The sequence below is a fragment of the Vulpes vulpes genome, chromosome 1, assembly GCF_048418805.1.
Source record: "Vulpes vulpes isolate BD-2025 chromosome 1, VulVul3, whole genome shotgun sequence".
In the NCBI taxonomy this organism is placed as follows: domain Eukaryota; kingdom Metazoa; phylum Chordata; class Mammalia; order Carnivora; family Canidae; genus Vulpes; species Vulpes vulpes.
In genome coordinates, this window is record NC_132780.1 from 5,315,818 (window position 1) to 5,330,037 (window position 14,220).

The 14,220-nt window shown below is 53.3% G+C and overlaps 1 protein-coding gene across 1 annotated transcript; it reads right to left on the reverse strand.

Annotated features, from left to right (window-relative positions):
* Positions 1–8,700: 8,700 nt before the first annotated feature.
* Positions 8,701–13,621, reverse strand: LOC112928520 (protein FAM187B-like). The gene is made up of 2 exons (XM_026010337.2): positions 12,851–13,621; positions 8,701–9,214 (listed from the first exon to the last, which is right to left on the reverse strand). The coding sequence occupies exons 1-2, from the start codon at positions 13,606–13,608 to the stop codon at positions 8,818–8,820; spliced, it is 1,155 nt and encodes a 384-aa protein (XP_025866122.2). The 5' UTR covers positions 13,609–13,621; the 3' UTR covers positions 8,701–8,817.
* Positions 13,622–14,220: the final 599 nt, after the last annotated feature.

The window sequence follows — 14,220 nt, forward strand, 5'->3', positions numbered from 1 at the left end:
AACTAAGGCATTGTTGCATCAAACCGCTGCACTTTGGGTGGTTCCTTACGTGACAGTAGATAACAGATACACCTTGTTTACACCAGCCTTGTCCAGGGGACACCCCCAAACCTAACACTGAAGTCACATGGCCAGCCAAGGCCACTCTGCTCCAGTCACCAGTCAGGCACTGCCTCTCTGAGCCTGAGGCTCAAGAGGCCTTGCAGCTTCTGTTGGCTCTCCTGGATCCCTGCCACCACCTTGTGGACAAGCCTGGCTGGAGGATGAGAGATCACAGGGCCAGCCCAGCTGCCCCAGCTGATGGTACCTGCTCCAGCCTAGCACACAGAAGACACCTCAGCCAAGATGGGAGAGCCAAGCCCAACCTGCTGTCCATCGCAGAAGCATCCCATCACCTCTAGACTCATAAGCAATCATAGATTCTTACTATTCTAAATCCCTGACTTGGGAGGATGTTTTATTTTGCCGCCATAATTGATACACCAAGTTTGTATCAATAGGCAGGTAGATTTCCCATGCTAGACCTCATTGTCCTGTGAAAAATAAAATGGGATGGGTCATGAGGATGGCGTGAGCTCATGATCGTTTTGGTGTGGGGCCTGGCAGAGAGTGAGCGTGCAGTTAATGGAAGCTGTTTTAAAAAGAGGTAAAATAGACAAAGAGACAACTGACCACCTCCCCTCTCTCTTTGAATCTCTCTGCTTTACCTGGCCAGCAGTGAATCATTCCAGAGATGACCAATGGCCCATAGATTCCTAAGCCTTTTATCCCTTAGTGTCACCAACACAGAAACATTCCTTCTCAGAGGTAGGGCTGAAACCATTGAGTAGAGGTGTGCCTGGCCCACTGAGGCCATCCTGTCCAGGAAACGTCCAAGTTCTGGACTCAGACCTGGGTTCTGACCAATCTCTGCCATTTACCTGCCGTGTGACATTGAGCAACCCATGCAACTCTTCTGAGCTTCCATTTCGTCCCTATAAACTAGTACCTACCTCTGAGGATTATTACTCATTCATTTCTTCCTTCAATCAGTGGACATACATTTATTCTAGCTGTTTCTAGAGGGGGAGATACAGTGGAGAAACAACAAGCCTTTTATACTTTAGTGTCACCAACATCAAAAATACCCCTGACCTCAGAGAGCCCTCAGTTCAGTGGGTAAAGAAAAATATTAACCCACCAGTGACAAAAGCAAGTGAAAAAAATCACAAAAGTGACAAGTGTTTTGGAAGGAGGGGGTATCAGTTAGGACAAGTTGGGTTATGCTGTGGGAACTGACGTCCCCCAAGCCTTATAGCTTAGGATAAGAAGTGCTTATTTCTTATATATGTGCCCTGTCTGTTGTGGGTCAGCTGGAACTCTGCTCAAACCACAATATTTAGTCTCGAGTACTGTGAGTTCCGCACAGAGGAAAGAGGACCCAAGAGCATCTTGCTCTGGAATCAAGTGCTCTAGCTTGGAAGTGCCTTGGATTACATCTGCCCACATCTCCTGGGCCAGAGCTAGTTGCATGGCCCCCCCCACCCATAAGGAGGCCAAGTAGCACCATCCTACCCTGTTGGAAGATGGGCAGCCAGGGAGATTTGGTGAACAGCACAATGACCATTCTGAAAATGTGAATGTGGTGGGGAGGCTTCCATGAGGCGATAATGCCTGAACAGCTGAGGTCTGAACAATACAAGGAGTTGACTAAGAGGAGGGGGCAGGGGAGGTTTTTCTAGAAGGAGGGCACCACGTGGGGAGGAAGGTAAAAAGTAGGGGTGGCTTGAAGGCAGCCAGTTTGGCTGGAGCCAGAGATGGTGTGGCATACTGTGTGAGGAGAGAAGAGAGTGTGTGGCAGCCGGTTGGTGCAGGCCCTGTAGGCCAGGAAGATAGTTGGTCTGATTCTAGGAGCAAGGATTGGCCATTGCCGGGGCTTTAGGCGGATGTAGGGTCTCCTGGATTTGCCTGAGCATTCAGGGAGAGCACGGCCATGGACTCTCATGAAAGCCATTGAAGGGCGCCCTGAGCCATTTATTGCTAAAGGATGTGGACCCTCCGAAACTCTGGGCCTCATAAGACTATGGCAGATTCAAAGCTGTATTTTTACCTAAATTTGAGAAGAGATGATCTTTTTAATGTGTGAACAAAAATAATGAGGAGCATATGCAAGTTCTGGGAATTGGGAAATGTCAATTTAAATATTCCCCTCGGGTCAACAAATTAGTATAAGGAATCAGAATTACAGATTTTTTTAGAGGTTACCATTGCTTCAGAGGGCATGGCCACAATCTCTGACGCCTGGATTGGGGCAGTAATTGGTCAGATGCTCACCAGTTCACCTCCTCCTCCTCCTCGGGTACGCAGAAGGCCACATTTCCAAGCTTCCTTTGTAGTCAAGTAGCAGCTACGTGTCTAGGTTCTGGCCGATGAAATGTGGACAAAATAAATGACACCTCTGAGCCTGGCCCTAACCCCCATATCTGAGTCCATGTTCTTCTGGTCCATTTTGTAGTGACCTTGGAAACCACACTTCAGACGGCAGCCTGTACCCTCTGAGTCACTGCTTGGAGGAAAGCCCTGAGCTGTATCTGATCATGGTATGAGCGAGAAATAAGACTTTGTGTTTCTTCTGTGGTTTATTCATTACTGTAGCAAAGCCTACCCCACTCTGACTTATAAAATGACTTACAGGACTCCTCTAATAGAAATAATATTTGCAAAAGCCATTTCATGATGCCGAAAGTGTCTATATTCAGGGTTAGCGGGTGGGGTTGTGTAGGTTAGCATTAGGCAAAGTGGCCAGCCAAGGAGCAAGTAGGGACCCACTCCACGCCCTACTCACCTAGCCGGTACCCTGATTAGAAGGCTGTGTCCGTGTGAAGGAAGCCCGCTTTAAATTGTACAGTAAGGTGACAAAGTGGCACCTTAGTGGCAGCTTTGTCTGCATTTCTGCAGTGTCAGAAAAAAAAGGGGGAGGATTATTTTCTCCATTCTTCTTTCTTTCTGTAGGAGATGGGAGGGGCTACAGCAAGGCCAAGCGCTGGACTTGCCATTTATTAGTAATTATACTCTTTAAAAAGTAAGCCTACGAATTTAAAAAAAATCACAGTGTAAAACACCTCACCAAAAAAGATCTACGCCCGGCAAATAAACACATGAAAAGATGCTCCACATCAGATGCCATCAGAGAAATACAAGTTAGAACGATAATGAGTGGCCACCTGGGTGGCTCAGTCAGTGAAATGTCCAAGTCTTGGTTTCGGCTCAGGTCACGATCTCGGAGTCTGGACTGAGCCTTATGTCGGGCTCCACGCCCAGCACAGACTCTACTTGGATTCTCTCTCTCCTTCTCCTTCTGCCCCTCCTGTTGGCTTTCTCTCTCTCTCTCTCTCTCTCTCTCTCTCTCAAATAAATAAATCTTTAAAAAATAAAAAAAATAAAACAATAATGAGATACCGCATCACACCTGTCAGAATGGCCAAAATCTGGACCAAAGACAACACCAAGTGTTGGCAAGGATGTGAAGCAACAGGAACTCCTATTTATTACTGGTCGGAATGAAAAATGGTGCAGTGGTTTGGGATGAGAGTTTGTCGTTTCTTACACATCCTCTAACCATACAACCCAGCAATTGCCCTCCTTGGTATTTGTTTACCCAAAGGAGATGAAAACTTAGGTCCAAACAAAACCCTGCATGTATATGCTCATAGCAGCTTCCTTCATAAGTGGCAAAACTTGGAAACAACCAAGTTTGTCTGTGGTACAACCAGATGATGGAAGAGTCTGCAGCGCTAAAAAAGAAATGAACCAGCAAAAGCCATGAAAAGACAAGTGGAACCTTCCGTGCGTATGGCAAAGTGAGGGAAGCCAGTCTGAAAAGGTGACATCCTGCACGATTCCAACTCTAGGACATTCTGGAAAAGTCTGGAGATGGTGTAAAAATGAGTGGTTGCCAAGGGTTAGCTGGGAGATGGGAATGAATGGTAGGGCACAGAGGGCTTTTAGGGGAGTGAAATCCCCTTGGGTTTTTTTTTTTAAGTTTTTTTTTATTTATTTATTAATGAGAGACAGAGAGAGAGAGAGAGAGAGAGATCGGCAGAGAGAGGAGCAGGCTCCATGCACGGAGCCCGACACGGAACTCGATCCCAGATCTCCAGGATCAGGCCCTGGGCCTAAGGTGGCGCTAAACCGCTGAGCCACCCGGGCTGCCCACTCTGTTTTGTTTTGTTGTTGTTGTTGTTGTTAAAGATTTTTTATCTATTTGAAAGAGAGCCCGTTAGCTGGGGGAGGGGCCAGAGGGAGAGGGAGAAACAGACTCTCGGCTGAGCAGGGAGCCCGACACGGGGCTCGATCCTAGGATCTCGGGATCATGACCTGAACCGAAGGCAGACGCTTAACCGACTGAGCCACCTGGGCCCCGTGAGGCAGCGAAGCGACTCTGATGCTGCAGTGCTGCCTGCGGTTCCCCAAGGCCGTGGGAGGTACCCCGTCAAGAGTGAGCACTGATGTGGACCCCGGCCCTGTGTGATAACGATGTGCCAGTGCTGGCTCATCAGCTGTGCGAGATGTGCCCCTCGGGTGGGAGGTGTGGATGATGGGGAGGCTGGGCCTTCACCAGATGTCGAGGGGGGGGAGGGAAAATCCACGAAATTGCTGTGCTTTCCTCTCGATTTTGCTGTGAGCCTCGAACTGTTCTTAAAAAAAAAAAAAAGAGGCAAAGTCTTAAAATTACAATATGACAAGGAAAAGGGCAAAATAGGGTGGTTAAAAATGGAATATGGGGCATGTTGTGCCTTACAGTGCACTCAGAGGTGTGGGAAGAGGTGGCAAGGGCTGGCCTCACCCCTTCTCCTACGGGAGGATGGAAGCTTCTCGTGGTCCAGTGGTGAGGATGGAGAGTGGCCACTACTCCCCACTCAGCCCTAGGGCTGCCCCCGCCCCCCTTCCCTGTCAGGATCGCTACCTTGTCAGCATCAGCTTTTTATTTTATTTTGTTTTTTAAAATTTTATTTATTTATTCATGAGAGAGAGAGAGAGAGGCAGAGACACAGGCAGAGGGAGAAGTAGACTCCCTGCAGGGAGCCCGATGCAGGACTCGATCCCAGGACCCCAGGATCACGACCCAAGCCAAAGGCAGACACTCAACCACTGAGCCACCCGGGCTGCCCAGCATCAGCTTTTTCAAAGGGCATCCGATCAGGTGTCCCCACTGCTCAAAAGCCCCCCGTGGCTCCCATCTCGCTTCAGATAGAATCCAAAGCCCTCACCCTGGCCTACCGGGCCCTCAACATCGGGCTGTGCTCCCCTCCCTCATGTCCTCGCTGCCCCAGTCCACTCCGCCCGCAGGTAGACACCCACTCCGGAGCCCTTGTGAACGCTGCCTCTTCCCAGAACCCCTCGTGGCAGGCTGGACACAGCCCCCGAAGAGTCTGCTCCAAATCCCTCCCTGCCATCTAGGAAAACATTACTGTATAAGGTGGAAGGGACTTTGCAGGTGTGATTAAGCTCAGGACCTTGGAATGGGGACGTTATTTTGGATTATCGGGGAGGCCCCATGAAACCATAAAGGTCCACATAGGAGGGAGGCAGGAGAGTTGGAGTCGGAGAAGATGTGCCCCTGGCATCGTTGGCCAGAGTCACAGAGATTCGAAAATATTCCACTGCTGGCTTGGAAGATGGAGGGAATGTGGGGCACCCGGGTGGCTCAGCGGCGGAGTGTCTGCCTTTGGCCCAGGGCGCGATCCCGGGGTCCTGAGATCGAGTCCCGCATCGGCCTCCCTGCATGGAGCCTGCCTCTCCCTCTGCCTGTGTCTCTGCCTCTTTCTCTGTCTCTTGTGAATAAATAAACAAAAATCTTAAAAAAAAAAAATGGAGGGATCCCTGGGTGGCGCAGTGGTTTGGCGCCTGCCTTTGGCCCAGGGCGCGATCCTGGAGACCCGGGATCGAATCCCATATCAGGCTCCCGGTGCATGGAGCCTGCTTCTCCCTCCGCCTGTGTCTCTGCCTCTCTCTCTCTCTCTCTGTGACTATCATAAATAAAAAAAAAAAAAAAAATTAAAAAAAAAAATGGAGGGAATGTTAAGAAGCTGGAGAGGCAAGCCAAGGATTCTTGCCCTCGAAACTCCGGAGGGATTCAATCCATGATTTTAGACCCATTCAAGACCAAAATCAGACCCATTTTGGACTTGGACCTCCCGAACTGTAAAATTGGAAATCTGTGTTGTTTTAAAGCCAAATGACGTTTGCAGTCATTTGCAATAGCGGCCTTAGGAAACCACCCCCCACCCCCCGCTCCCCCCAGACCTCTATTTGTCTGGCTCGTCTTTGTTGTTCAAGGCTCATCGGCAACGTCATCTCTTGAGAGAAGCTGTCCTTGGCTTCTCTGGCTCAATAAATATTTATTGAAAGAATAATCGAAAACAGAAATGTACATGTGACCCCGATAAAGGTTGAAGCAGGAGCCCACAGGATAACACCTGTGGGTTCATGTGTTTTGTTTGACTGAGGTTGTGTTTAAAAACTTTTCTGAGCCAATATTTCTAAGTTGAAATAGTTTCACTCAGACATCTCAATTTCCACAAGCATTTGGAGGATCGAGGCCTGCATCCCCGGGCTCGGCGACACTCAGCTAGAATTTGCAGATGTGGCCCCCTAGCCCTTCCCCTTCCCAGTATAATAGTTTTTACAACGGCCGCCGCCAGGCCTTCCCCCCTCGTGTGTGGCTTCTGCTTGGCTCACACACGCCTGAGTTAGCAACCCCGGGATCTCAGCAAGGATTCCCCTGAAAGCAAATATATATTTTTTAAAGATTTTATTTATTTATTCATGAGAGGCAGAGGGAGAAGCAGGCTCCCTGCAGGAAGCCCGATGCAGGACTCGATCCCAGGACCCCAGGATCACCCCCTGAGCTGAAGGCAGACCCTTAACTGCTGAGCCACCCAGGTGACCCCGAAAGCAAATATTTAAATAGAAAGTATCAACACGAGAGGGGCAGGAGGGTGAGCGAGGCCGGGGAGGGCTGCCCCCTTCAATAGCGCCCTAGGGAGCCACTTGCTGCTATACCCACCGGAAGCTCTGTGCCACCGAGGACCCTCAGAGGGAATGTGGCCTGGAGTCCTATCTTCTGCTCCCATCCCTTTGGGGGAAGGATTATTCCCGGGGCACCGAGCACCCGGCTGCCAGCCTGGTGCAGCAGGCCCCTGAGGGGAGCAGGGGCCCCCGGTGCACACGGGGACCGTCCATGTCACTGCTGAAGCTACAGGGGACCTCAGGGTGGGCTGGGGGTGACAGGAGGGGTATCTCTTGCCTACCATTGCATGACGGATTGCCAGATGTTAAGTGGCTTAAAACAGCACACATGCATGGTACCCCAGTGTCTGGGGGTCAGGAGTCCAGAGGTGGCGGGACCGGGTCTTCCGCTCAGCGTCTCCCAAGCCCGCAAAGTGTCAGGGTCAGGCTGAGTTCTCAGCTGGATGCTTGGCTGAAGAATCTGCTCCGACCTTACTCAGATGGTTGGCAGGGTTCGTTTCCTTGTGGCTGTTGTGACCGAAGCCCCAGCTGTCACCTCAGGTCCGAAAGGCCACTTGCAGCTGTGACCGTCAGGGCTGTGCGGACAGGCCTGGGCGTCCGGCCAGGAGGGGCCCAGAGGTCTTCAGTCTCCCACCCCCGGCCTCCCCCCAAGCTCACTGTGTGACCCCAGCCAGGGCGCTTGAACCCTCTGTGCCTTGCGGTTCTCGACTATAAAACGAGGTTCGTAGGAACCGCAGGCTCACGGGTGGCCGTGAGGACCTAATGCTCCCGAACGGTGCGAGTTCTGATCCTGCCAGGAAGTCCACAAATATTTGCCACCACTGTCATTATCCGCGGCCTCCTCCCCGTGCAGCTCCCCGCGAACATTCCCGCATTCGGCAGGAATCTTTGCGTCTCCAGGCACTGGTGAAGCCTTACGTGTCCTGGCAACTGCGTCTGTAAGTGAGGAGCGAGCTCTGTTCTCTCCTCAGGGGCAGAAGTTCCCTTCTGGAAGTTCCAGATCTGTCCTGCCGTTGCTTCACAGTGCAATATCAGGGCAATGAGTTTTACCAGGCATTAATATTTTATTTCCCGCTCTTGCACTCTGCTGCACAGGGTATAGAATTTCTGGGAACGGCCAGGCTTGGTGATTCCCGTGGGCCAGCTGGGCCAGGCCTGGCGCCTTGTCCTGGCACAGGGGTCTGTCTCTCCTTCTTGGGGCCCCAGGGGGCTCTCTGCACTGCAAGAGCCAGGAAGGGTGACACATGTCCAGCTGCCCTGGGCCACCCTGACCCATCCCCCGGCAGTATCCTTGGCCTCGGAAGAGATGTGGCTAAGCCCGAGGCCCCAGGCACAACTGGGGCAGGGTGGGGCAGGCGAGCAGCCTGGAAAGGCCCCAGCGCAGTGCACATCTGCAGTCTGCCGGCTCCCCGCCCCCCAGCCCGCCTTGGCCCCAGTCCTTGGGGGAGTGCAGTCAGTAAGGTGGCCGCGGTTTCTCAACTCCCAGAGACTCACCCTGCAAACGGCCTCCTTCCATTCCATCCCTCCCTCCCTGGGAGGAACACAAGGCTTGAGCCAGGTAACCCGAGTTCACACTGGAGCCCTGCCCCCTAGTCTCTAGACAGCAGCCTTGCCTCAGTTTCCCTGTCTGTGGGACTGGGATTGCTAATGAGTTAACAGAGCAGGACCTGGAACAGGGTAGACCCGGCCTCAGCTGTGGCCACGGGTCTGTCTGGGTGCCCCCCTCTCCCCCAGAGTGCCCAGGGAAGGACAGGTAAGGGGATGAAGACACAGGAGACCAGGGGTCCTGGGCACCGAGGCCTCGCTTTATTTCACCAGCAGCACCTGGTCGCTTCTTTTGCCCTGGGAATGGTGGAAGAACTTGAGCAGCAGCCCCAGCAGCCCCAGCAGCGCCAGGACTATGCCCACCAGCAGCGTCAACTTCAGCCCTTTGAGGACTGGCCCGGCCTTCCCCTTTGAGGCCTCCCTCGCCCCCTGCGGCCGGCCTGCCTCCTCCTCCCTGAGGGCCTCCGGCATGTCGGGAAAGGGCCTGGGGTTGAACCGAGCCATGAGCTCCTGCTGCACGAAGCACTTGTAGATGGCTGGCTGGAAGACCCGCAGCTGCCTGCCGCCGTTGGCGGGTTCCAGAACGGTGTTTAAGTCCTGGTTGGAGAGCTGGCCCTGCCACGTCAGGGGCATGTCGTTGGCTTCCCAGAGGATGGGCCTGCAAAGGAGGACAAGGTGAGCTGCAGCAGCCCCGGGGAGAAAGGAGGTGGAGACGGCGGCCCCCTGCTCCCCGGGGAACAGCGGACGGGGCGCCCCCTCCCAGAGGGTCCCAGCAGCAGGGGGGACGGTGGGCATGCAGCTCAGAGCCCCACCCCACACTAATGGGCAAGGGGCACACACCTCCAGCTTTTCGAGCCTCCACTTCATCGTCTGAAAACTGGGGGTGTAAAGGTCGTACCCACCTCACTACTTGGGGGCTACTTGGAGGAATCAGTGAGAACACTGCCTGTGTGATAGCCCCCCCCCCATTTCCCTGCCAGCCTCATTCTCTCCAATCTCCCTGTACCTCACTCTCTCCCAGCCATGCTGGCCTCCAAGGTGGTCCTCCAACCTGCTGGGCTGGGCTCCGTCCTGCCTCAGGGCCTTTGCTCCTGACATTCCCTCCACCGGGAGTGCACTCCCTCAGCACATGCGGCCCCCTCACCTCCTTTTGGTCTGGCAACTTCTCAGAAGCCTCCCCTGTCCTCTGTATCTAAAATGATTCTCTCCTCCACTCCTACCCCCCTCCCAGCCCTTCCTTACCACCATCTGGGACACCGTATGTTTTTTTAAAATTTTTTTTATTATTTTTATTTTTTAATAATAAATTTATTTTTTATTGGTGTTCAATTTGCCAACATACAGAATAACACCCAGTGCTCATCCCGTCAAGTGCCCCCTCAGTGCCTGTCACCCAGTCACCCCCACCCCCCGCCCTCCTCCCCTTCCACCACCACTAGTTCGTTTCCCATAGTTAAGAGTCTTTATGTTCTGTCTCCCTTTCTGATATTTCCTACCGATTTCTTCTCCCTTCCCTTTTATTCCCTTTCACTATTATTTATATTCCCCAAATGAATGAGACCATATGTTTGTCCTTCTCCGATTGACTTATTTCACTCAGCATAATATCCTCCAGTTCCATCCACGTCGAAGCAAATGGTGGGTATTTGTCGTTTCTAATGGCTGAGGAATATTCCATTGTATACATAGACCACAGCTTCTTTATCCATCATCTTTCGATGGACACCGAGGCTCCTTCCACAGTTTGGCTATTGTGGACATTGCTGCTATAAACGTTGGGGTGCAGGTGTTCCGGTGTTTCACTGCATCTGTATCTTTGGGGTAAATCCCCAGCAGTGCAATGGCTGGGTCGTAGGGCAGGTGTATTTTTGACTCTTTGAGGAACCTCCACACAGTTTTCCAGAGTGGCTGCACCAGTTCACATTCCCACCGACAGTGCAGGAGGGTTCCCCTTTCTCCGCATCCTCTCCAACATTGGTGGTTTCCTGCCTTGTTAATGTTCCCCATTCTCACTGGGGTGAGGTGGGCTCTCATTGTGGTTTTGATTTGTATTTCCCTGATGGCCACCGTATGTTTTATTCGTGACATTGTTTTACGGCTCCATGAGGGCAGGAATTTTCCCCAGCTTTGGTCTCCCCTGCACCCCGGGGACCAACATTAGTGCTTGGTTTATAAACAAACACTGAGTGAAAACATGGTACGTGAACAAGCAAATCAGACACATAACACACCTATCACGGCTGAGGAACAGAGGGCCGCTCAGTAGACAACACTGACAAGGCCAATAATCACACAAGCAAAAAAGGACACCAATGAGAGCTCGGAACTTTGGTCAGACACTCTCCGGAGTGTTTTGTAGGCATTTGCATCCTTAGACATCACACAGTGACCCAGCGAGGCCGGGGCCAGCGAGACCTCGGTACTGGGTTGGATTGTGTCCTTGCCACAGGGTGACCTTATCTGGAAATCGGGTTGTTGCAGATGTACCAGGTAAGGTGCGGCCTGAAAGACATCACCCCGGGCCCTAAATCCAATATGACCGGTGTCCTTTTAAGAAATGGAGAAGAGACCCAGATACAAACACACGGGGAAAATGCCAAGTGATGCGGATAGATCGGGGTGGGGCGGGGGGGTGGATGTAGCTACAAGCCCAGGAAGGCCAAGGATGGCCTGCCAGTCCCAGAAGCTAGGAAGCCAGGACAGATTCCACTCAGCATCTCAGAGGCCACATGGCCCTCGTGACAATTTGACTTGGACTCCAGAACAGTAAGAGAATACATTGTAATTGTGTTAAGCCCCCCAGGGTGTGGTACTTTGTTATGATGGGCCCGAGGAAAGGGATACAGCACCCATTCAACAGACAGGGAGACTGAGGCCCAGAAAGATGCCACAGGCCCCAAGTCGCACAGCTTGGGAGAGTGGCAGTGCTGGGACTGGGGCCCAGGCCCGCCTGAATCCGGAGTCCAGGACATAAAGCTCACATGAAATGCCATTCTACGCAGCTCCCGAGAGACATGGTAGCTCTCGAAGCCTCAGTGACCTCTCTTGAGTTTTTTGTTCTGTTTTCAGTAGCCTCCACGGCCAGCATGGAGCCCAGCCCGGGGCTTGAACTCACAGCCCTGAGATCAAGATGAGCTGAGATGGAGTCAGACGTTTAAGTGACTGAGTCGCCCAGGCATCCCCCATCTCTTGAGTCTCATCCAGAGGGCCTGTGACTGGCGCTCAGGAATCCCTTGTCTGGCAAATGACATGGGACAGGCGTCCCAGTCCAGATAGCAGGCACCCATGCACTTTCCCGCACTTCTGAATTGTGGGGGTTTTGGAGAGACTAGGTGTTAACTTTTAGACTTACAGGGGGAGGAAGACAGGAGGAAGGGAGACAAAAGAGGAGGAGAGAAGTCACAGCTGGAATAAGGAGAAGAAAACCAGATGGAGGTGGCGAGCCCAGATTTGACGGAGCAGGTGGCTGCAGAGGCCTCAAGAGGTGGCTCGGGCTCCTTGCAAGGGAGGGGCTGCCACAGGCATGTGGGGAACGAGAGCGAGGGGACCTCACGGGTTTCAAGTCACCACGGCTCCCCCTGGACAAGAACTGCACCCCTCCGAGCTGGACCCCCGTGGAGCCCCCAGCCCCTGGGGCCCCCGGAAGGAGGGTGGGAACAGGATGCAGCCTGGGCTGAAGCACAGCACTGTGGGTGGTTGTAGTCCTTACTCCTGGCTAGTGCGGGTGGCTTGGGGAAGACAGGCCAAGGGGACATTTCCCAGGGCTCCCGGCAGGAAGACAAGAACAGGAGCACGAGCTCTGGGAGGCAGACCCTGATGGGCATCCCCTGGGGGCACCGTCCTCTCTCTGACACTTGCTGATCCTGCCAGATGAGAAGCAGCCTCAGGCCCTACAGCCTTCCCCCCAGCACAGACTCATACTCACATGGGCTGTTCCCACGCCAGCCCTGGCCACCCTGGGGCTGTCCGCAGCACCCACCCACGCTGGCTGGGGGCTTCCCGGGCGGGGGGCGGGGGTCCGATGACTGCCGCATCCACAGCATGGGCCAACCACGGGACCAGGCCCAGAACCAGCCGAGCCCTCCCTAGGTGTCAGCTGTCCCATTCCACCTGTGTGACTCAAGAGCATGTGGGCACCAGGGGATTCTTGCCAAAGGCACGTCTGAAGAGGCCAGCAGAGATAGACTGCAGGGCTGCTCCCGAGGGAGCCCTGCCCTCTGCACGAATTAGTCATGAGGGCTCCAGATTGGGGGAGCCTGGCGAGGGGCGAGGGGCTGGTGCCCGCCTCCATCACCTGTATATGGATCCCAGGGGGCAGGTGAGCCACACGGATTCTGACTCCTCGCTGATCTCAAAGTTGTCAAAGGTGATGAAATCCAGCGTTGGTGTTTTGCACGGGACATGGCAGGTTTCCACCTGCATCTCAGGTCGCAGGCGGGTGGACCACATCTTCAGATCCCCCAGGTAGAGCCAGCAGGGCACGGGTTTCTGCAGGGGCTCCTCGATGTAGCAGTACCCCAGGCGTTTCCGCTCGCCCGGCTCCCCACAGCGGTTACAGTCCTGCCAGGGCTCCCAGCGGGTGAAGATGAGCTCCTCGCCGCCCAGACTCAGAGTCTCATTCTGCAGGGGCTTCTGGCCCAGGCCTTTGTGTGTAATATGCAGGGTGCTGACATCCTGGAAGTCAACCTCGTATTGCACCACCTGGATGCCATTCTCGTCCTGGCAGTGGTAGAAGCCTGTCTGGGAGGGCAACGGACTCCTAATGAGAATGCCGGTTCCAGGTATGATTTCTATGTTGGAAACGCTGGCGACTTTGTTGGGCCAGTTGGCCCTGTTGTTCATGAAGAAGAAGTTCCACTGTGCCCCAGAAGAGTTGCAGAGCAAAAAGATGTCATTGTCTGAGAGGAGGGCTGTTTGGCATTGCCTCTCACTGGGACAGCTGAAGGAAGGATAGAACCCCAGCAAGGGGGTGGCGAGGTTGAGCAGCAGGCACAGGGTGGTTAGCATGGTGGACTGGGGCTGTGGCGGTGGGCAGGACACCACCCTGGCCATTGTGAAGTCACCCAAGAGACCCAGATCTCAGCCCTGGGCCGCAGGACGTACTATAGTCCATGCCATGGGTTTGTGAGGTCACAATCCCCATTTGATTTGCGACAATTGAACAACTCTACTTAATTCCTATTGTGAGTCCCCCGCTTTGCTGGGATAGGACGAAACTTAATTTGTCCATTCAAGGTTTTCTCTACCATCCCCGGCTTTGGCATTAAAGTGCCACACGTGGGGCTGCCTGGGGGGCTCCTTCGGTTAAGCGGCTGTCTTCGGCTCAGGTCCTGATCTCAGGGTCCTGGGATCGAGCCACGCAGTGGGTTTCTCGCTCAGCAGGGAATCTCTTTCTTCCTCTGCCTCTCCCCCACAGCTCATGCTCTGTCTTTATCTCTCAAATATATAAATAAAATATTTTTAAAAACCCTAAAGTGTCACATGTGAACATTCAACACATTTCCCCCCAGACGCCTACTACATTCTGGGTACGATTCTTAGCGCTGAGCGTGGAAAGGTGACAAAAGGTGACTAAACCCTCTCTGGTTACCATTCTGACTTCCTGCCCCTTTATCCCAGCCCCGTGTTCCCAGCCACGCTGGCCTCCCTGCCATCTCCTGAAAA

Coding starts and splice junctions, on each gene's coding strand:
- LOC112928520 (XM_026010337.2), bottom strand. CDS start 13,608: ATGGCCAGGGTGGTGTCCTGCCCACCGCCACAGCCCCAGTCCACCATG. Junction 9,215..12,850: donor CCCCTGGGATCCATATACAG/GTGATGGAGGCG, acceptor CCTCCTTTGCAG/GCCCATCCTCTGGGAAGCCA.